This window comes from Heterodontus francisci, chromosome 39 (genome assembly GCF_036365525.1).
Source record: "Heterodontus francisci isolate sHetFra1 chromosome 39, sHetFra1.hap1, whole genome shotgun sequence".
Lineage (NCBI taxonomy): Eukaryota > Metazoa > Chordata > Chondrichthyes > Heterodontiformes > Heterodontidae > Heterodontus > Heterodontus francisci.
The window spans coordinates 35,008,892-35,032,027 of NC_090409.1; the positions used below are offsets into that span (position 1 = coordinate 35,008,892).

Sequence of the window (23,136 nt, forward strand, 5' to 3'; positions counted from 1 at the left end):
CTAGAGCTCTTTCCCTCTCTCTATCTCTCTCTCTCTCTCTCTGTAACTATCATTCTCGACATCTCTATCTCTCTCTCTCTCTAACTATCATTCTAGACATCTCTCTCTCTCTCTCTCTCTCTGTAACTGTCATTCTTGTCATCTCTCTCTGTAACTATCATTCTAGATCTCTTTCTATCTCTCTATATCTCTCTCTCTCTGTGTAACTATCATTCTAGATCTCGTTCTCTCTCTATCTCTCTCTCTCTGTAACTATCATTCTCGACATCTCTATCTCTCTCTCTCTCTAACTATCATTCTCGACATCTCTATCTCTCTCTCTCTCTGTTACTATCATTCTCGACATCTCTATCTCTCTCTCTCTCTGTAACTATCATTCTCGACATCTCTATCTCTCTCTCTCTGTTCCTGTCATTCTAGTCATCTCTCTCTGTGTAACTATCATTCTAGATCTCTTTCTCTCTCTCTATCTCTCTCTCTCTCTGTGCAACTATCATTCTAGATCGCTTTCTCTCTCTCTATCTCTCTCTCTCTCTGTAACTATCATTCTAGACATCTCTATCTCTCTCTCTCTCTGTAACTATCATTCTCGACATCTCTATCTCTCTCTCTCTCTAACTATCATTCTCGACATCTCTATCTCTCTATATCTCTGTAACTGTCATTCTAGTCATCTCTCTCTCAGTAACTATCATTCTAGATCTCTTTCTCTCTCTCTATCACTCTCTCTCTCTGTGTAACTATCATTCTAGATCTCTTTATCTCTCTATATCTCTCTCTCTCTCTGTAACTATCATTCTAGTCATCTCTCTCTCTAACTATCATTCTAGACATCTCTATCTCTCTCTCTCTCAAACCATCATTCTAGACATCTCTATCTCTCTCTCTCTCTCTAACCATCATTCCAGACATCTCTCCCTCTCCTATCTGTAACTATCATTCTAGATCTCCCTCTCTCTCTCTGTAATTATCATTCTCGACATCTCGCTCTCTCTCTATCAGTCTAGATCTCTCTCTCTCTAACTATCATTATATACAACTCTATCTCTCTCTCTCTGTCATTCTAGATCTCTCTCTCTCTCTCTCTCTCTCTCTCTATCAGTCTAGATCTCTCTCTCTCTCTCTCTGTCTTACTATCATTCTAGATCTCTCTCACTCTCTCTCTCTCTCTCTGTAACTATCATTCTGGATATCTCTCTCTCTCTGTAACTATCATTCCAGGCTTCTCTCTCTCTCTCTCTAACTATCATTCTCGACATCTCTATCTCTCTCTCTCTCTGTTACTATCATTCTCGACATCTCTATCTCTCTCTCTCTCTCTCTGTTACTATCATTCTCGACATCTCTATCTCTCTCTCTCTCTGTAACTATCATTCTCAACATCTCTATCTCTCTCTCTCTCTGTAACTATCATTCTCGACATCTCTATCTATCTCTCTCTCTAACTATCATTCTCGACATCTCTATCTCTCTCTCTCTCTGTAACTGTCATTCTAGTCATCTCTCTCTCAGTAACTATCATTGTAGATCTCTTTCTCTCTCTCTATCACTCTCTCTCTCTGTGTAACTATCATTCTAGATCTCTTTCTCTCTCTCTATCTCTCTCTCTCTCTGTAACTATCATTCTAGACATCTCTCTCTCTCTCTCTCTAACTATCATTCTAGACATCTCTATCTCTCTCTCTCTCTAACCATCATTCTAGACATCTCTATCTCTCTCTCTCTCTAACCATCATTCCAGACATCTCTCCCTCTCCTATCTGTAACTATCATTCTAGATCTCCCTCTCTCTGTCTCTGTAATTATCATTCTCGACATCTCTCTCTCTCTCTATCAGTCTAGATCTCTCTCTCTCTCTAACTATCATGATATACAACTCTATCTCTCTCTCTGTCATTCTAGATCTCTCTCTCTCTCTCTCTCTCTCTAACTATCATTCTAGATCTCTCTCTCTCTCTCTCTCTCTCTCTCTCTCTCTATCTCTATCTCTCTCTCTAACTATCATTCTAGACCACTCTCTCTCTCTCTCTCTCTGTAACTATCATTCTAGATCTCTCTCTCTCTCTATCTCTCTCTCTCTCTGTAACTATCATTCTCGACATCTCTATCTCTCTCTCTCTCTGTAACTATCATTCTCGACATCTCTATCTCTCTCTCTCTCTGTAACTATCATTCTCGACATCTCTATCTCTCTCCCTCTCTAACTATCATTCTCGACATCTCTATCTCTCTCTCTCTCTGTAACTATCATTCTCGACATCTCTATCTCTCTCTCTCTCTAACTATCATTCTCGCCATCTCTATCTCTCTCTCTCTAACTATCATTCTCGACATCTCTATCTCTCTCTCTCTCTAACTATCATTCTCGACATCTCTATCTCTCTCTCTCTCTAACTATCATTCTCGACATCTCTATCTCTCTCTCTCTCTCTAACTATCATTCTCGACATCTCTATCTCTCTCTCTCTCTAACTATCATTCTCGACATCTCTATCTCTCTCTCTCTCTCTAACTATCATTCTCGACATCTCTATCTCTCTCTTTCTCTAACTATCATTCTCGACACCTCTATCTCTCTCTCTCTCTAACTATCATTCTCGACATCTCTATCTCTCTCTCTCTCTCTAACTATCATTCTCGACATCTCTATCTCTCTCTCTCTGTAACTATCATTCTCGACATCTCTATCTCTCTCTCTCTCTAACTATCATTCTCGACATCTCTATCTCTCTCTCTCTGTAAATATCATTCTCGACATCTCTATCTCTCTCTTTCTGTAACTATCATTCTCGACATCTCTATCTCTCTCTCTCTCTCTAACTATCATTCTCGACATCTCTATCTCTCTCTCTCTCTCTAACTATCATTCTCGACATCTCTATCTCTCTCTCTCTGTAACTATCATTCTCGACATCTCTATCTCTCTCTCTCTGTAACTATCATTCTCGACATCTCTATCTCTCTCTCTCTCTCTAACTATCATTCTCGACATCTCTATCTCTCTCTCTCTGTAACTATCATTCTCGACATCTCTATCTCTCTCTCTCTCTCTAACTATCATTCTCGACATCTCTATCTCTCTCTCTCTGTAACTATCATTCTCGACATCTCTATCTCTCTCTCTCTGTAACTATCATTCTCGACATCTCTATCTCTCTCTCTCTCTCTAACTATCATTCTCGACATCTCTATCTCTCTCTCTCTCTCTAACTATCATTCTCGACATCTCTATCTCTCTCTCTCTCTCTAACTATCATTCTCGACATCTCTATCTCTCTCTCTCTGTAACTATCATTCTCGACATCTCTATCTCTCTCTCTCTCTAACTATCATTCTCGACATCTCTATCTCTCTCTCTCTCTGTAACTATCATTCTCGACATCTCTATCTCTCTCTCTCTCTCTAACTATCATTCTCGACATCTCTATCTCTCTCTCTCTGTAACTATCATTCTCGACATCTCTATCTCTCTCTCTCTGTAACTATCATTCTCGACATCTCTATCTCTCTCTCTCTCTCTAACTATCATTCTCGACATCTCTATCTCTCTCTCTCTCTAACTATCATTCTCGACATCTCTATCTCTCTCTCTCTCTCTAACTATCATTCTCGACATCTCTATCTCTCTCTCTCTCTCTAACTATCATTCTCGACATCTCTATCTCTCTCTCTCTCTAACTATCATTCTCGACATCTCTATCTCTCTCTCTCTCTGTAACTATCATTCTCGACATCTCTATCTCTCTCTCTCTCTCTAACTATCATTCTCGACATCTCTATCTCTCTCTCTCTCTAACTATCATTCTCGACATCTCTATCTCTCTCTCTCTGTAACTATCATTCTCGACATCTCTATCTCTCTCTCTCTCTCTAACTATCATTCTCGACATCTCTATCTCTCTCTCTCTCTCTAACTATCATTCTCGACATCTCTATCTCTCTCTCTCTCTCTAACTATCATTCTCGACATCTCTATCTCTCTCTCTCTCTAACTATCATTCTCGACATCTCTATCTCTCTCTCTCTCTAACTATCATTCTCGACATCTCTATCTCTCTCTCTCTCTCTAACTATCATTCTCGACATCTCTATCTCTCTCTCTCTCTGTAACTATCATTCTCGACATCTCTATCTCTCTCTCTCTCTCTAACTATCATTCTCGACATCTCTATCTCTCTCTCTCTCTAACTATCATTCTCGACATCTCTATCTCTCTCTCTCTCTAACTATCATTCTCGACATCTCTATCTCTCTCTCTCTCTCTAACTATCATTCTCGACATCTCTATCTCACTCTCTCTCTGTAACTATCATTCTCGACATCTCTATCTCTCTCTCTCTGTAACTATCATTCTCGACATCTCTATCTCTCTCTCTCTCTCTAACTATCATTCTCGACATCTCTATCTCTCTCTCTCTCTAACTATCATTCTCGACATCTCTATCTCTCTCTCTCTCTAACTATCATTCTCGACATCTCTATCTCTCTCTCTCTCTCTAACTATCATTCTCGACATCTCTATCTCTCTCTCTCTCTCTAACTATCATTCTCGACATCTCTATCTCTCTCTCTCTCTAACTATCATTCTCGACATCTCTATCTCTCTCTCTCTCTGTAACTATCATTCTCGACATCTCTATCTCTCTCTCTCTCTCTAACTATCATTCTCGACATCTCTATCTCTCTCTCTCTCTAACTATCATTCTCGACATCTCTATCTCTCTCTCTCTCTAACTATCATTCTCGACATCTCTATCTCTCTCTCTCTCTAACTATCATTCTCGACATCTCTATCTCTCTCTCTCTCTAACTATCGTTCTCGACATCTCTATCTCTCTCTCTCTCTCTAACTATCATTCTCGACATCTCTATCTCTCTCTCTCTCTAACTATCATTCTCGACATCTCTATCTCTCTCTCTCTGTAAATATCATTCTCGACATCTCTATCTCTCTCTCTCTCTCTAACTATCATTCCCGACATCTCTATCTCTCTCTCTCTCTAACTATCATTCTCGACATCTCTATCTCTCTCTCTCTCTAACTATCATTCTCGACATCTCTATCTCTCTCTCTCTGTGTAACTATCATTCTCGACATCTCTATCTCTCTCTCTAACTATCATTCCCGACATCTCTATCTCTCTCTCTCTCTAACTATCATTCTCGACATCTCTATCTCTCTCTCTCTAACTATCATTCTCGACATCTCTAACTCTCTCTCTCTCTAACTATCATTCTCGACATCTCTATCTCTCTCTCTCTCTAACTATCATTCTCGACATCTCTATCTCTCTCTCTGTAACTTATCATTCTTGACATCTCTATCTCTCTCTCTCTCCAACTGACATTCTAGATCTCTCTCTCTCTCTCTCTCTTTCTATCTCTGGAACTATAATTCTGAACATCTCTCTCTCTCTCGAACTATCATTCTAGAAACCTCTATCTCTCTCTCCCTCTCTAACTATTATTCTGGACATCTCTCTCTATCTATCCCTTTCTACTGCTTTTTTCCCTCTCTTATTGGACTCCGAGTTACAGCCTCCTTCCCCTTATCCACTCCATCAGGAAGACAAAATAATTTTGCCTCTAATATAGGTGGCCTCTGACCCATCTCCGAATGGCAGTTGCTGACACTTTATATAAATAAATACATGAGCTAGATTTAAAATGTAATCTATATTCTTCACAGCTGTGGCCGTAGATAAAGGACGCAAACATCTCCTTTCAACTGCAGTGTATGTGATGGTGCTGCTGTTACTGGTTACAATCTTAATTCGTTTATCAAAACTATGGTGGAAAACAGGGATTCAAGGTAAGGCTAGGAACATGGACATCCAGATATTCAGTGTAACGTCAGGAATCTGTTAGTAGTTATTCTGAATGGGTTCAGTGTGACATTAGGAAACTGTAAGTGTAGTTATTCTGAATGGGTTCAGTCTAAGGTTAGGAAACTGTAAGTGTAGTTATTCTGAATGGGTTCAGAGTAAGGTTAGGAAACTGTAAGTGTAGTTATTCTGAATGGGTTCAGTCTAAGGTTAGGAAACTGTAAGTGTAGTTATTCTGAAGAGGTTCAGTCTAAGGTTAGGAAACTGTAAGTGTAGTTATTCTGAAGAGGTTCAGCGTAAGGTTAGGAAACTGTAAGTGTAGTTATTCTGAATGGGTTCAGTCTAAGGTTAGGAAACTGTAAGTGTAGTTATTCTGAATGGGTTCAGAGTAAGGTTAGGAAACTGTAAGTGTAGTTATTCTGAATGGGTTCAGAGTAAGGTTAGGAAACTGTAAGTGTAGTTATTCTGAAGAGGTTCAGTGTAAGGTTAGGAAACTGTAAGTGTAGTTATTCTGAAGAGGTTCAGTGTAAGGTTAGGAAACTGTAAGTGTAGTTATTCTGAATGGGTTCAGTGTGACATTAGGAAACTGTAAGTGTAGTTATTCTGAATGGGTTCAGTCTAAGGTTAGGAAACTGCAAGTGTAGTTATTCTGAATGGGTTCAGAGGAAGGTTAGGAAACTGTAAGTGTAGTTATTCTGAATGGGTTCAGTGTGACATTAGGAAACTGTAAGTGTAGTTATTCTGAATGGGTTCAGAGTAAGGTTAGGAAACCGTAAGTGTAGTTATTCTGAATGGGTTCAGAGTAAGGTTAGGAAACTGTAAGTGTAGTTATTCTGAATGGGTTCAGAGTAAGGTTAGGAAACTGTAAGTCTAGTTATTCTGAAGAGGTTCAGTGTAAGGTTAGGAAACTGTAAGTGTAGTTATTCTGAAGAGGTTCAGTGTAAGGTTAGGAAACTGTAAGTGTAGTTATTCTGAATGGGTTCAGTCTAAGGTTAGGAAACTGTAAGTGTAGTTATTCTGAAGAGGTTCAATGTGAGGTTAGGAAACTGTAAGTGTAGTTATTCTGAATGGGTTCAGAGTAAGGTTAGGAAACTGTAAGTGTAGGTATTCTGAATGGGTTCAGAGGAAGGTTAGGAAACTGTAAGTGTAGTTATTCTGAATGGGTTCAGTGTGACATTAGGAAACTGTAAGTGTAGTTATTCTGAATGGGTTCAGAGTAAGGTTAGGAAACCGTAAGTGTAGTTATTCTGAATGGGTTCAGTGTGACATTAGGAAACTGTAAGTGTAGTTATTCTGAATGGGTTCAGTGTGACATTAGGAAACTGTAAGTGTAGTTATTCTGAATGGGTTCAGAGTAAGGTTAGGAAACTGTAAGTGTAGTTATTCTGAAGAGGTTCAGTCTAAGGTTAGGAAACTGTAAGTGTAGTTATTCTGAATGGGTTCAGTGTGACATTAGGAAACTGTAAGTGTAGTTATTCTGAATGGGTTCAGTGTGACATTAGGAAACTGTAAGTGTAGTTATTCTGAATGGGTTCAGAGTAAGGTTAGGAAACTGTAAGTGTAGTTATTCTGAATGGGTTCAGTGTGACATTAGGAAACTGTAAGTGTAGTTATTCTGAATGGGTTCAGAGTAAGGTTAGGAAACTGTAAGTGTAGTTATTCTGAAGAGGTTCAGTCTAAGGTAAGGAAACTGTAAGTGTAGTTATTCTGAATGGGTTCAGTGTGACATTAGGAAACTGTAAGTGTAGTTATTCTGAAGAGGTTCAGTGTAAGGTTAGGAAACTGTAAGTGTAGTTATTCTGAATGGGTTCAGTCTAAGGTTAGGAAACTGTAAGTGTAGTTATTCTGAATGGGTTCAGAGTAAGGTTAGGAAACTGTAAGTGTAGTTATTCTGAATGGGTTCAGAGTAAGGTTAGGAAACTGTAAGTGTAGTTATTCTGAAGAGGTTCAGTGTAAGGTTAGGAAACTGTAAGTGTAGTTATTCTGAAGAGGTTCAGTGTAAGGTTAGGAAACTGTAAGTGTAGTTATTCTGAATGGGTTCAGTCTAAGGTTAGGAAACTGCAAGTGTAGTTATTCTGAATGGGTTCAGAGGAAGGTTAGGAAACTGTAAGTGTAGTTATTCTGAATGGGTTCAGTGTGACATTAGGAAACTGTAAGTGTAGTTATTCTGAATGGGTTCAGAGTAAGGTTAGGAAACCGTAAGTGTAGTTATTCTGAATGGGTTCAGAGTAAGGTTAGGAAACTGTAAGTGTAGTTATTCTGAATGGGTTCAGAGTAAGGTTAGGAAACAGTAAGTCTAGTTATTCTGAAGAGGTTCAGTGTAAGGTTAGGAAACTGTAAGTGTAGTTATTCTGAAGAGGTTCAGTGTAAGGTTAGGAAACTGTAAGTGTAGTTATTCTGAATGGGTTCAGTCTAAGGTTAGGAAACTGCAAGTGTAGGTATTCTGAATGGGTTCAGAGGAAGGTTAGGAAACTGTAAGTGTAGTTATTCTGAATGGGTTCAGTGTGACATTAGGAAACTGTAAGTGTAGTTATTCTGAATGGGTTCAGAGTAAGGTTAGGAAACCGTAAGTGTAGTTATTCTGAATGGGTTCAGTGTGACATTAGGAAACTGTAAGTGTAGTTATTCTGAATGGGTTCAGTGTGACATTAGGAAACTGTAAGTGTAGTTATTCTGAATGGGTTCAGAGTAAGGTTAGGAAACTGTAAGTGTAGTTATTCTGAAGAGGTTCAGTCTAAGGTAAGGAAACTGTAAGTGTAGTTATTCTGAATGGGTTCAGTGTGACATTAGGAAACTGTAAGTGTAGTTATTCTGAATGGGTTCAGTGTGACATTAGGAAACTGTAAGTGTAGTTATTCTGAAGAGGTTCAGTGTAACATTAGGAAACTGTAAGTGTAGTTATTCTGAATGGGTTCAGTGTGACATTAGGAAACTGTAAGTGTAGTTATTCTGAAGAGGTTCAGTGTAAGGTTAGGAAACTGTAAGTGTAGTTATTCTGAATGGGTTCAGTCTAAGGTTAGGAAACTGTAAGTGTAGTTATTCTGAATGGGTTCAGAGTAAGGTTAGGAAACTGTAAGTGTAGTTATTCTGAATGGGTTCAGAGTAAGGTTAGGAAACTGTAAGTCTAGTTATTCTGAAGAGGTTCAGTGTAAGGTTAGGAAACTGTAAGTGTAGTTATTCTGAAGAGGTTCAGTGTAAGGTTAGGAAACTGTAAGTGTAGTTATTCTGAATGGGTTCAGTCTAAGGTTAGGAAACTGCAAGTGTAGGTATTCTGAATGGGTTCAGAGGAAGGTTAGGAAACTGTAAGTGTAGTTATTCTGAATGGGTTCAGTGTGACATTAGGAAACTGTAAGTGTAGTTATTCTGAATGGGTTCAGAGTAAGGTTAGGAAACCGTAAGTGTAGTTATTCTGAATGGGTTCAGTGTGACATTAGGAAACTGTAAGTGTAGTTATTCTGAATGGGTTCAGTGTGACATTAGGAAACTGTAAGTGTAGTTATTCTGAATGGGTTCAGAGTAAGGTTAGGAAACTGTAAGTGTAGTTATTCTGAAGATGTTCAGTGTGTGGTTAGGAAACTGTAAGTGTAGTTATTCTGAAGAGGTTCAGTATAAGGTTAGGAAACTGTAAGTGTAGTTATTCTGAAGAGGTTCAGTGTAAGGTTAGGAAACTGTAAGTGTAGTTATTCTGAAGAGGTTCAGTGTGTGGTTAGGAAACTGTAAGTGTAGTTATTCTGAAGAGGTTCAGTATAAGGTTAGGAAACTGTAAGTGTAGTTATTCTGAAGAGGTTCAGTGTAAGGTTAGGAAACTGTAAGTGTAGTTATTCTGAAGAGGTTGAGTGTGTGGTTAGGAATCTGTAAGTGTAGTTATTCTGAAAAGGTTCAGTGTGTGGTTAGGAAACTGTAAGTGTAGTTATTCTGAAGAGGTTCAGTGTGAGGTTAGGAAACTGTAAGTGTAGTTATTCTGAAGAGGTTCAGTGTGAGGTTGGGAAACTGTAAGTGTAGTTATTCTGAAGAGGTTCAGTGTGTGGTTCGGAAACTGTAAGTGTAGTTATTCTGAAGAGGTTCAGTGTGAGGTTAGGAAACTGTAAGTGTAGTTATTCTGAAGAGGTTCAGTGTGTGGTTAGGAAACTGTAAGTGTAGTTATTCTGAAGAGGTTCAGTATAAGGTTAGGAAACTGTAAGTGTAGTTATTCTGAAGAGGTTCAGTGTGTGGTTAGGAAACTGTAAGTGTAGTTATTCTGAAGAGGTTCAGTGTGTGGTTAGGAAACTGTAAGTGTAGTTATTCTGAAGAGGTTCAGTGTGTGGTTAGGAAACTGTAAGTGTAGTTATTCTGAAGAGGTTCAGTGTGAGGTTAGGAAACTGTAAGTGTAGTTATTCTGAAAAGGTTCAGTGTGTGGTTAGGAAACTGTAAGTGTAGTTATTCTGAAGAGGTTCAATGTGAGGTTAGGAAACTGTAAGTGTAGTTATTCTGAAGAGGTTCAGTGTAATGTGAGGAAACTGTAAGTGTAGTTATTCTGAAGAGGTTCAATGTGTGGTTAGGAAACTGTAAGTGTAGTTATTCTGAAGAGGTTCAGTGTGTGGTTAGGAATCTGTAAGTGTAGTTATTCTGAAGTGGTTCAGTGTAAGGTTAGGAAACTGTAAGTGTAGTTATTCTGAAGGGGTTCAGTGTGAGGTTTGGAAACTGTAAGTGTAGTTATTCTGAAGAGGTTCAGTATAAGGTTAGGAAACTGTAAGTGTAGTTATTCTGAAGAGGTTCAGTGTGTGGTTAGGAAACTGTAAGTGTAGTTATTCTGAAGAGGTTCAGTGTGAGGTTAGGAAACTGTAAGTCTAGTTATTCTGAAGAGGTTCAGTGTGAGGTTGGGAAACTGTAAGTGTAGTTATTCTGAAGAGGTTCAGTGTGACATTGGGAAACTGTAAGTGTAGTTATTCTGAAGAGGTTCAGTGTGTGGTTAGGAAACTGTAAGTGTAGTTATTCTGAAGAGGTTCAGTGTAAGGTTAGGAAACTGTAAGTGTAGTTATTCTGAAGAGGTTCAGTGTGTGGTTAGGAAACTGTAAGTGGAGTTATTCTGAATGGGTTCAGAGTAAGGTTAGGAAACTGTAAGTGTAGTTATTCTGAATGGGTTCAGAGTAAGGTTAGGAAACAGTAAGTCTAGTTATTCTGAAGAGGTTCAGTGTAAGGTTAGGAAACTGTAAGTGTAGTTATTCTGAAGAGGTTCAGTGTAAGGTTAGGAAACTGTAAGTGTAGTTATTCTGAATGGGTTCAGTCTAAGGTTAGGAAACTGCAAGTGTAGGTATTCTGAATGGGTTCAGAGGAAGGTTAGGAAACTGTAAGTGTAGTTATTCTGAATGGGTTCAGTGTGACATTAGGAAACTGTAAGTGTAGTTATTCTGAAAGGGTTCAGAGTAAGGTTAGGAAACCGTAAGTGTAGTTATTCTGAATGGGTTCAGTGTGACATTAGGAAACTGTAAGTGTAGTTATTCTGAATGGGTTCAGTGTGACATTAGGAAACTGTAAGTGTAGTTATTCTGAATGGGTTCAGAGTAAGGTTAGGAAACTGTAAGTGTAGTTATTCTGAAGAGGTTCAGTCTAAGGTAAGGAAACTGTAAGTGTAGTTATTCTGAATGGGTTCAGTGTGACATTAGGAAACTGTAAGTGTAGTTATTCTGAAGAGGTTCAGTGTAAGGTTAGGAAACTGTAAGTGTAGTTATTCTGAATGGGTTCAGTCTAAGGTTAGGAAACTGTAAGTGTAGTTATTCTGAATGGGTTCAGAGTAAGGTTAGGAAACTGTAAGTGTAGTTATTCTGAATGGGTTCAGAGTAAGGTTAGGAAACTGTAAGTGTAGTTATTCTGAAGAGGTTCAGTGTAAGGTTAGGAAACTGTAAGTGTAGTTATTCTGAAGAGGTTCAGTGTAAGGTTAGGAAACTGTAAGTGTAGTTATTCTGAATGGGTTCAGTCTAAGGTTAGGAAACTGCAAGTGTAGTTATTCTGAATGGGTTCAGAGGAAGGTTAGGAAACTGTAAGTGTAGTTATTCTGAATGGGTTCAGTGTGACATTAGGAAACTGTAAGTGTAGTTATTCTGAATGGGTTCAGAGTAAGGTTAGGAAACCGTAAGTGTAGTTATTCTGAATGGGTTCAGAGTAAGGTTAGGAAACTGTAAGTGTAGTTATTCTGAATGGGTTCAGAGTAAGGTTAGGAAACAGTAAGTCTAGTTATTCTGAAGAGGTTCAGTGTAAGGTTAGGAAACTGTAAGTGTAGTTATTCTGAAGAGGTTCAGTGTAAGGTTAGGAAACTGTAAGTGTAGTTATTCTGAATGGGTTCAGTCTAAGGTTAGGAAACTGCAAGTGTAGGTATTCTGAATGGGTTCAGAGGAAGGTTAGGAAACTGTAAGTGTAGTTATTCTGAATGGGTTCAGTGTGACATTAGGAAACTGTAAGTGTAGTTATTCTGAATGGGTTCAGAGTAAGGTTAGGAAACCGTAAGTGTAGTTATTCTGAATGGGTTCAGTGTGACATTAGGAAACTGTAAGTGTAGTTATTCTGAATGGGTTCAGTGTGACATTAGGAAACTGTAAGTGTAGTTATTCTGAATGGGTTCAGAGTAAGGTTAGGAAACTGTAAGTGTAGTTATTCTGAAGAGGTTCAGTCTAAGGTAAGGAAACTGTAAGTGTAGTTATTCTGAATGGGTTCAGTGTGACATTAGGAAACTGTAAGTGTAGTTATTCTGAATGGGTTCAGTGTGACATTAGGAAACTGTAAGTGTAGTTATTCTGAAGAGGTTCAGTGTAACATTAGGAAACTGTAAGTGTAGTTATTCTGAATGGGTTCAGTGTGACATTAGGAAACTGTAAGTGTAGTTATTCTGAAGAGGTTCAGTGTAAGGTTAGGAAACTGTAAGTGTAGTTATTCTGAATGGGTTCAGTCTAAGGTTAGGAAACTGTAAGTGTAGTTATTCTGAATGGGTTCAGAGTAAGGTTAGGAAACTGTAAGTGTAGTTATTCTGAATGGGTTCAGAGTAAGGTTAGGAAACTGTAAGTCTAGTTATTCTGAAGAGGTTCAGTGTAAGGTTAGGAAACTGTAAGTGTAGTTATTCTGAAGAGGTTCAGTGTAAGGTTAGGAAACTGTAAGTGTAGTTATTCTGAATGGGTTCAGTCTAAGGTTAGGAAACTGCAAGTGTAGGTATTCTGAATGGGTTCAGAGGAAGGTTAGGAAACTGTAAGTGTAGTTATTCTGAATGGGTTCAGTGTGACATTAGGAAACTGTAAGTGTAGTTATTCTGAATGGGTTCAGAGTAAGGTTAGGAAACCGTAAGTGTAGTTATTCTGAATGGGTTCAGTGTGACATTAGGAAACTGTAAGTGTAGTTATTCTGAATGGGTTCAGTGTGACATTAGGAAACTGTAAGTGTAGTTATTCTGAATGGGTTCAGAGTAAGGTTAGGAAACTGTAAGTGTAGTTATTCTGAAGATGTTCAGTGTGTGGTTAGGAAACTGTAAGTGTAGTTATTCTGAAGAGGTTCAGTATAAGGTTAGGAAACTGTAAGTGTAGTTATTCTGAAGAGGTTCAGTGTAAGGTTAGGAAACTGTAAGTGTAGTTATTCTGAAGAGGTTCAGTGTGTGGTTAGGAAACTGTAAGTGTAGTTATTCTGAAGAGGTTCAGTATAAGGTTAGGAAACTGTAAGTGTAGTTATTCTGAAGAGGTTCAGTGTAAGGTTAGGAAACTGTAAGTGTAGTTATTCTGAAGAGGTTGAGTGTGTGGTTAGGAATCTGTAAGTGTAGTTATTCTGAAAAGGTTCAGTGTGTGGTTAGGAAACTGTAAGTGTAGTTATTCTGAAGAGGTTCAGTGTGAGGTTAGGAAACTGTAAGTGTAGTTATTCTGAAGAGGTTCAGTGTGAGGTTGGGAAACTGTAAGTGTAGTTATTCTGAAGAGGTTCAGTGTGTGGTTCGGAAACTGTAAGTGTAGTTATTCTGAAGAGGTTCAGTGTGAGGTTAGGAAACTGTAAGTGTAGTTATTCTGAAGAGGTTCAGTGTGTGGTTAGGAAACTGTAAGTGTAGTTATTCTGAAGAGGTTCAGTATAAGGTTAGGAAACTGTAAGTGTAGTTATTCTGAAGAGGTTCAGTGTGTGGTTAGGAAACTGTAAGTGTAGTTATTCTGAAGAGGTTCAGTGTGTGGTTAGGAAACTGTAAGTGTAGTTATTCTGAAGAGGTTCAGTGTGTGGTTAGGAAACTGTAAGTGTAGTTATTCTGAAGAGGTTCAGTGTGAGGTTAGGAAACTGTAAGTGTAGTTATTCTGAAAAGGTTCAGTGTGTGGTTAGGAAACTGTAAGTGTAGTTATTCTGAAGAGGTTCAATGTGAGGTTAGGAAACTGTAAGTGTAGTTATTCTGAAGAGGTTCAGTGTAATGTGAGGAAACTGTAAGTGTAGTTATTCTGAAGAGGTTCAATGTGTGGTTAGGAAACTGTAAGTGTAGTTATTCTGAAGAGGTTCAGTGTGTGGTTAGGAATCTGTAAGTGTAGTTATTCTGAAGTGGTTCAGTGTAAGGTTAGGAAACTGTAAGTGTAGTTATTCTGAAGGGGTTCAGTGTGAGGTTTGGAAACTGTAAGTGTAGTTATTCTGAAGAGGTTCAGTATAAGGTTAGGAAACTGTAAGTGTAGTTATTCTGAAGAGGTTCAGTGTGTGGTTAGGAAACTGTAAGTGTAGTTATTCTGAAGAGGTTCAGTGTGAGGTTAGGAAACTGTAAGTCTAGTTATTCTGAAGAGGTTCAGTGTGAGGTTGGGAAACTGTAAGTGTAGTTATTCTGAAGAGGTTCAGTGTGACATTGGGAAACTGTAAGTGTAGTTATTCTGAAGAGGTTCAGTGTGTGGTTAGGAAACTGTAAGTGTAGTTATTCTGAAGAGGTTCAGTGTAAGGTTAGGAAACTGTAAGTGTAGTTATTCTGAAGAGGTTCAGTGTGTGGTTAGGAAACTGTAAGTGGAGTTATTCTGAATGGGTTCAGAGTAAGGTTAGGAAACTGTAAGTGTAGTTATTCTGAATGGGTTCAGAGTAAGGTTAGGAAACAGTAAGTCTAGTTATTCTGAAGAGGTTCAGTGTAAGGTTAGGAAACTGTAAGTGTAGTTATTCTGAAGAGGTTCAGTGTAAGGTTAGGAAACTGTAAGTGTAGTTATTCTGAATGGGTTCAGTCTAAGGTTAGGAAACTGCAAGTGTAGGTATTCTGAATGGGTTCAGAGGAAGGTTAGGAAACTGTAAGTGTAGTTATTCTGAATGGGTTCAGTGTGACATTAGGAAACTGTAAGTGTAGTTATTCTGAATGGGTTCAGAGTAAGGTTAGGAAACCGTAAGTGTAGTTATTCTGAATGGGTTCAGTGTGACATTAGGAAACTGTAAGTGTAGTTATTCTGAATGGGTTCAGTGTGACATTAGGAAACTGTAAGTGTAGTTATTCTGAATGGGTTCAGAGTAAGGTTAGGAAACTGTAAGTGTAGTTATTCTGAAGAGGTTCAGTCTAAGGTAAGGAAACTGTAAGTGTAGTTATTCTGAATGGGTTCAGTGTGACATTAGGAAACTGTAAGTGTAGTTATTCTGAATGGGTTCAGTGTGACATTAGGAAACTGTAAGTGTAGTTATTCTGAAGAGGTTCAGTATAACATTAGGAAACTGTAAGTGTAGTTATTCTGAATGGGTTCAGTGTGACATTAGGAAACTGTAAGTGTAGTTATTCTGAAGAGGTTCAGTGTAAGGTTAGGAAACTGTAAGTGTAGTTATTCTGAATGGGTTCAGTCTAAGGTTAGGAAACTGTAAGTGTAGTTATTCTGAATGGGTTCAGAGTAAGGTTAGGAAACTGTAAGTGTAGTTATTCTGAATGGGTTCAGAGTAAGGTTAGGAAACTGTAAGTGTAGTTATTCTGAAGAGGTTCAGTGTAAGGTTAGGAAACTGTAAGTGTAGTTATTCTGAAGAGGTTCAGTGTAAGGTTAGGAAACTGTAAGTGTAGTTATTCTGAATGGGTTCAGTCTAAGGTTAGGAAACTGCAAGTGTAGTTATTCTGAATGGGTTCAGAGGAAGGTTAGGAAACTGTAAGTGTAGTTATTCTGAATGGGTTCAGTGTGACATTAGGAAACTGTAAGTGTAGTTATTCTGAATGGGTTCAGAGTAAGGTTAGGAAACCGTAAGTGTAGTTATTCTGAATGGGTTCAGAGTAAGGTTAGGAAACTGTAAGTGTAGTTATTCTGAATGGGTTCAGAGTAAGGTTAGGAAACTGTAAGTCTAGTTATTCTGAAGAGGTTCAGTGTAAGGTTAGGAAACTGTAAGTGTAGTTATTCTGAAGAGGTTCAGTGTAAGGTTAGGAAACTGTAAGTGTAGTTATTCTGAATGGGTTCAGTCTAAGGTTAGGAAACTGCAAGTGTAGGTATTCTGAATGGGTTCAGAGGAAGGTTAGGAAACTGTAAGTGTAGTTATTCTGAATGGGTTCAGAGTAAGGTTAGGAAACCGTAAGTGTAGTTATTCTGAATGGGTTCAGTGTGACATTAGGAAACTGTAAGTGTAGTTATTCTGAATGGGTTCAGTGTGACATTAGGAAACTGTAAGTGTAGTTATTCTGAATGGGTTCAGAGTAAGGTTAGGAAACCGTAAGTGTAGTTATTCTGAATGGGTTCAGAGTAAGGTTAGGAAACCGTAAGTGTAGTTATTCTGAATGGGTTCAGTGTGACATTAGGAAACTGTAAGTGTAGTTATTCTGAATGGGTTCAGTGTGACATTAGGAAACTGTAAGTGTAGTTATTCTGAATGGGTTCAGTGTGACATTAGGAAACTGTAAGTGTAGTTATTCTGAATGGGTTCAGAGTAAGGTTAGGAAACCGTAAGTGTAGTTATTCTGAATGGGTTCAGTGTGACATTAGGAAACTGTAAGTGTAGTTATTCTGAATGGGTTCAGTGTGACATTAGGAAACTGTAAGTGTAGTTATTCTGAATGGGTTCAGAGTAAGGTTAGGAAACTGTAAGTGTAGTTATTCTGAAGATGTTCAGTGTGTGGTTAGGAAACTGTAAGTGTAGTTATTCTGAAGAGGTTCAGTATAAGGTTAGGAAACTGTAAGTGTAGTTATTCTGAAGAGGTTCAGTGTAAGGTTAGGAAACTGTAAGTGTAGTTATTCTGAAGAGGTTCAGTGTGTGGTTAGGAAACTGTAAGTGTAGTTATTCTGAAGAGGTTCAGTATAAGGTTAGGAAACTGTAAGTGTAGTTATTCTGAAGAGGTTCAGTGTAAGGTTAGGAAACTGTAAGTGTAGTTATTCTGAAGAGGTTGAGTGTGTGGTTAGGAATCTGTAAGTGTAGTTATTCTGAAAAGGTTCAGTGTGTGGTTAGGAAACTGTAAGTGTAGTTATTCTGAAGAGGTTCAGTGTGAGGTTAGGAAACTGTAAGTGTAGTTATTCTGAAGAGGTTCAGTGTGAGGTTGGGAAACTGTAAGTGTAGTTATTCTGAAGAGGTTCAGTGTGTGGTTCGGAAACTGTAAGTGTAGTTATTCTGAAGAGGTTCAGTGTGAGGTTAGGAAACTGTAAGTGTAGTTATTCTGAAGAGGTTCAGTGTGTGGTTAGGAAACTGTAAGTGTAGTTATTCTGAAGAGGTTCAGTATAAGGTTAGGAAACTGTAAGTGTAGTTATTCTGAAGAGGTTCAGTGTGTGGTTAGGAAACTGTAAGTGTAGTTATTCTGAAGAGGTTCAGTGTGTGGTTAGGAAACTGTAAGTGTAGTTATTCTGAAGAGGTTCAGTATAAGGTTAGGAAACTGTAAGTGTAGTTATTCTGAAGAGGTTCAGTGTAAGGTTAGGAAACTGTAAGTGTAGTTATTCTGAAGAGGTTGAGTGTGTGGTTAGGAATCTGTAAGTGTAGTTATTCTGAAAAGGTTCAGTGTGTGGTTAGGAAACTGTAAGTGTAGTTATTCTGAAGAGGTTCAGTGTGAGGTTAGGAAACTGTAAGTGTAGTTATTCTGAAGAGGTTCAGTGTGAGGTTGGGAAACTGTAAGTGTAGTTATTCTGAAGAGGTTCAGTGTGTGGTTCGGAAACTGTAAGTGTAGTTATTCTGAAGAGGTTCAGTGTGAGGTTAGGAAACTGTAAGTGTAGTTATTCTGAAGAGGTTCAGTGTGTGGTTAGGAAACTGTAAGTGTAGTTATTCTGAAGAGGTTCAGTATAAGGTTAGGAAACTGTAAGTGTAGTTATTCTGAAGAGGTTCAGTGTGTGGTTAGGAAACTGTAAGTGTAGTTATTCTGAAGAGGTTCAGTGTGTGGTTAGGAAACTGTAAGTGTAGTTATTCTGAAGAGGTTCAGTGTGTGGTTAGGAAACTGTAAGTGTAGTTATTCTGAAGAGGTTCAGTGTGAGGTTAGGAAACTGTAAGTGTAGTTATTCTGAAAAGGTTCAGTGTGTGGTTAGGAAACTGTAAGTGTAGTTATTCTGAAGAGGTTCAATGTGAGGTTAGGAAACTGTAAGTGTAGTTATTCTGAAGAGGTTCAGTGTAATGTGAGGAAACTGTAAGTGTAGTTATTCTGAAGAGGTTCAATGTGTGGTTAGGAAACTGTAAGTGTAGTTATTCTGAAGAGGTTCAGTGTGTGGTTAGGAATCTGTAAGTGTAGTTATTCTGAAGAGGTTCAGTGTAAGGTTAGGAAACTGTAAGTGTAGTTATTCTGAATGGGTTCAGTCTAAGGTTAGGAAACTGCAAGTGTAGGTATTCTGAATGGGTTCAGAGGAAGGTTAGGAAACTGTAAGTGTAGTTATTCTGAAGAGGTTCAGTGTAAGGTTAGGAAACTGTAAGTGTAGTTATTCTGAAGAGGTTCAGTGTGAGGTTAGGAAACTGTAAGTGTAGTTATTCTGAATGGGTTCAGAGTAAGGTTAGGAAACTGTAAGTGTAGTTATTCTGAATGGGTTCAGAGTAAGGTTAGGAAACAGTAAGTCTAGTTATTCTGAAGAGGTTCAGTGTAAGGTTAGGAAACTGTAAGTGTAGTTATTCTGAAGAGGTTCAGTGTAAGGTTAGGAAACTGTAAGTGTAGTTATTCTGAATGGGTTCAGTCTAAGGTTAGGAAACTGCAAGTGTAGGTATTCTGAATGGGTTCAGAGGAAGGTTAGGAAACTGTAAGTGTAGTTATTCTGAATGGGTTCAGTGTGACATTAGGAAACTGTAAGTGTAGTTATTCTGAATGGGTTCAGAGTAAGGTTAGGAAACCGTAAGTGTAGTTATTCTGAATGGGTTCAGTGTGACATTAGGAAACTGTAAGTGTAGTTATTCTGAATGGGTTCAGTGTGACATTAGGAAACTGTAAGTGTAGTTATTCTGAATGGGTTCAGAGTAAGGTTAGGAAACTGTAAGTGTAGTTATTCTGAAGAGGTTCAGTCTAAGGTAAGGAAACTGTAAGTGTAGTTATTCTGAAGGGGTTCAGTGTGACATTAGGAAACTGTAAGTGTAGTTATTCTGAATGGGTTCAGTGTGACATTAGGAAACTGTAAGTGTAGTTATTCTGAAGAGGTTCAGTGTAACATTAGGAAACTGTAAGTGTAGTTATTCTGAATGGGTTCAGTGTGACATTAGGAAACTGTAAGTGTAGTTATTCTGAAGAGGTTCAGTGTAAGGTTAGGAAACTGTAAGTGTAGTTATTCTGAATGGGTTCAGTCTAAGGTTAGGAAACTGTAAGTGTAGTTATTCTGAATGGGTTCAGAGTAAGGTTAGGAAACTGTAAGTGTAGTTATTCTGAATGGGTTCAGAGTAAGGTTAGGAAACTGTAAGTGTAGTTATTCTGAAGAGGTTCAGTGTAAGGTTAGGAAACTGTAAGTGTAGTTATTCTGAAGAGGTTCAGTGTAAGGTTAGGAAACTGTAAGTGTAGTTATTCTGAATGGGTTCAGTCTAAGGTTAGGAAACTGCAAGTGTAGTTATTCTGAATGGGTTCAGAGGAAGGTTAGGAAACGGTAAGTGTAGTTATTCTGAATGGGTTCAGTGTGACATTAGGAAACTGTAAGTGTAGTTATTCTGAATGGGTTCAGAGTAAGGTTAGGAAACCGTAAGTGTAGTTATTCTGAATGGGTTCAGAGTAAGGTTAGGAAACTGTAAGTGTAGTTATTCTGAATGGGTTCAGAGTAAGGTTAGGAAACTGTAAGTCTAGTTATTCTGAAGAGGTTCAGTGTAAGGTTAGGAAACTGTAAGTGTAGTTATTCTGAAGAGGTTCAGTGTAAGGTTAGGAAACTGTAAGTGTAGTTATTCTGAATGGGTTCAGTCTAAGGTTAGGAAACTGCAAGTGTAGGTATTCTGAATGGGTTCAGAGGAAGGTTAGGAAACTGTAAGTGTAGTTATTCTGAAGAGGTTCAGTGTGAGGTTAGGAAACTGTAAGTGTAGTTATTCTGAAGAGGTTCAGTGTGAGGTTGGGAAACTGTAAGTGTAGTTATTCTGAAGAGGTTCAGTGTGTGGTTCGGAAACTGTAAGTGTAGTTATTCTGAAGAGGTTCAGTGTGAGGTTAGGAAACTGTAAGTGTAGTTATTCTGAAGAGGTTCAGTGTGTGGTTAGGAAACTGTAAGTGTAGTTATTCTGAAGAGGTTCAGTATAAGGTTAGGAAACTGTAAGTGTAGTTATTCTGAAGAGGTTCAGTGTGTGGTTAGGAAACTGTAAGTGTAGTTATTCTGAAGAGGTTCAGTGTGTGGTTAGGAAACTGTAAGTGTAGTTATTCTGAAGAGGTTCAGTATAAGGTTAGGAAACTGTAAGTGTAGTTATTCTGAAGAGGTTCAGTGTAAGGTTAGGAAACTGTAAGTGTAGTTATTCTGAAGAGGTTGAGTGTGTGGTTAGGAATCTGTAAGTGTAGTTATTCTGAAAAGGTTCAGTGTGTGGTTAGGAAACTGTAAGTGTAGTTATTCTGAAGAGGTTCAGTGTGAGGTTAGGAAACTGTAAGTGTAGTTATTCTGAAGAGGTTCAGTGTGAGGTTGGGAAACTGTAAGTGTAGTTATTCTGAAGAGGTTCAGTGTGTGGTTCGGAAACTGTAAGTGTAGTTATTCTGAAGAGGTTCAGTGTGAGGTTAGGAAACTGTAAGTGTAGTTATTCTGAAGAGGTTCAGTGTGTGGTTAGGAAACTGTAAGTGTAGTTATTCTGAAGAGGTTCAGTATAAGGTTAGGAAACTGTAAGTGTAGTTATTCTGAAGAGGTTCAGTGTGTGGTTAGGAAACTGTAAGTGTAGTTATTCTGAAGAGGTTCAGTGTGTGGTTAGGAAACTGTAAGTGTAGTTATTCTGAAGAGGTTCAGTGTGTGGTTAGGAAACCGTAAGTGTAGTTATTCTGAATGGGTTCAGAGTAAGGTTAGGAAACTGTAAGTGTAGTTATTCTGAATGGGTTCAGAGTAAGGTTAGGAAACTGTAAGTCTAGTTATTCTTAAGAGGTTCAGTGTAAGGTTAGGAAACTGTAAGTGTAGTTATTCTGAAGAGGTTCAGTGTAAGGTTAGGAAACTGTAAGTGTAGTTATTCTGAATGGGTTCAGTCTAAGGTTAGGAAACTGCAAGTGTAGGTATTCTGAATGGGTTCAGAGGAAGGTTAGGAAACTGTAAGTGTAGTTATTCTGAATGGGTTCAGTGTGACATTAGGAAACTGTAAGTGTAGTTATTCTGAATGGGTTCAGAGTAAGGTTAGGAAACCGTAAGTGTAGTTATTCTGAATGGGTTCAGTGTGACATTAGGAAACTGTAAGTGTAGTTATTCTGAATGGGTTCAGTGTGACATTAGGAAACTGTAAGTGTAGTTATTCTGAATGGGTTCAGAGTAAGGTTAGGAAACTGTAAGTGTAGTTATTCTGAAGATGTTCAGTGTGTGGTTAGGAAACTGTAAGTGTAGTTATTCTGAAGAGGTTCAGTATAAGGTTAGGAAACTGTAAGTGTAGTTATTCTGAAGAGGTTCAGTGTAAGGTTAGGAAACTGTAAGTGTAGTTATTCTGAAGAGGTTCAGTGTGTGGTTAGGAAACTGTAAGTGTAGTTATTCTGAAGAGGTTCAGTATAAGGTTAGGAAACTGTAAGTGTAGTTATTCTGAAGAGGTTCAGTGTAAGGTTAGGAAACTGTAAGTGTAGTTATTCTGAAGAGGTTGAGTGTGTGGTTAGGAATCTGTAAGTGTAGTTATTCTGAAAAGGTTCAGTGTGTGGTTAGGAAACTGTAAGTGTAGTTATTCTGAAGAGGTTCAGTGTGAGGTTAGGAAACTGTAAGTGTAGTTATTCTGAAGAGGTTCAGTGTGAGGTTGGGAAACTGTAAGTGTAGTTATTCTGAAGAGGTTCAGTGTGTGGTTCGGAAACTGTAAGTGTAGTTATTCTGAAGAGGTTCAGTGTGAGGTTAGGAAACTGTAAGTGTAGTTATTCTGAAGAGGTTCAGTGTGTGGTTAGGAAACTGTAAGTGTAGTTATTCTGAAGAGGTTCAGTATAAGGTTAGGAAACTGTAAGTGTAGTTATTCTGAAGAGGTTCAGTGTGTGGTTAGGAAACTGTAAGTGTAGTTATTCTGAAGAGGTTCAGTGTGTGGTTAGGAAACTGTAAGTGTAGTTATTCTGAAGAGGTTCAGTGTGTGGTTAGGAAACTGTAAGTGTAGTTATTCTGAAGAGGTTCAGTGTGAGGTTAGGAAACTGTAAGTGTAGTTATTCTGAAAAGGTTCAGTGTGTGGTTAGGAAACTGTAAGTGTAGTTATTCTGAAGAGGTTCAATGTGAGGTTAGGAAACTGTAAGTGTAGTTATTCTGAAGAGGTTCAGTGTAATGTGAGGAAACTGTAAGTGTAGTTATTCTGAAGAGGTTCAATGTGTGGTTAGGAAACTGTAAGTGTAGTTATTCTGAAGAGGTTCAGTGTGTGGTTAGGAATCTGTAAGTGTAGTTATTCTGAAGTGGTTCAGTGTAAGGTTAGGAAACTGTAAGTGTAGTTATTCTGAAGGGGTTCAGTGTGAGGTTTGGAAACTGTAAGTGTAGTTATTCTGAAGAGGTTCAGTATAAGGTTAGGAAACTGTAAGTGTAGTTATTCTGAAGAGGTTCAGTGTGTGGTTAGGAAACTGTAAGTGTAGTTATTCTGAAGAGGTTCAGTGTGAGGTTAGGAAACTGTAAGTCTAGTTATTCTGAAGAGGTTCAGTGTGAGGTTGGGAAACTGTAAGTGTAGTTATTCTGAAGAGGTTCAGTGTGACATTGGGAAACTGTAAGTGTAGTTATTCTGAAGAGGTTCAGTGTGTGGTTAGGAAACTGTAAGTGTAGTTATTCTGAAGAGGTTCAGTGTAAGGTTAGGAAACTGTAAGTGTAGTTATTCTGAAGAGGTTCAGTGTGTGGTTAGGAAACTGTAAGTGGAGTTATTCTGAAGAGGT

The 23,136-nt window shown here is 38.3% G+C and overlaps 1 protein-coding gene across 1 annotated transcript in view; it reads left to right on the top strand.

Moving 5' to 3' along the window:
• Positions 1-23,136, top strand: part of LOC137352877 (nectin-3-like protein) — a 59,972-nt gene that overhangs the window by 12,823 nt on the left and 24,013 nt on the right. The window contains exon 3 of the mRNA XM_068018728.1: positions 5,690-5,812. Within this exon, the coding sequence (XP_067874829.1) occupies positions 5,690-5,812 (123 nt within the window). The remainder of the gene's footprint in view (positions 1-5,689; positions 5,813-23,136) is intronic.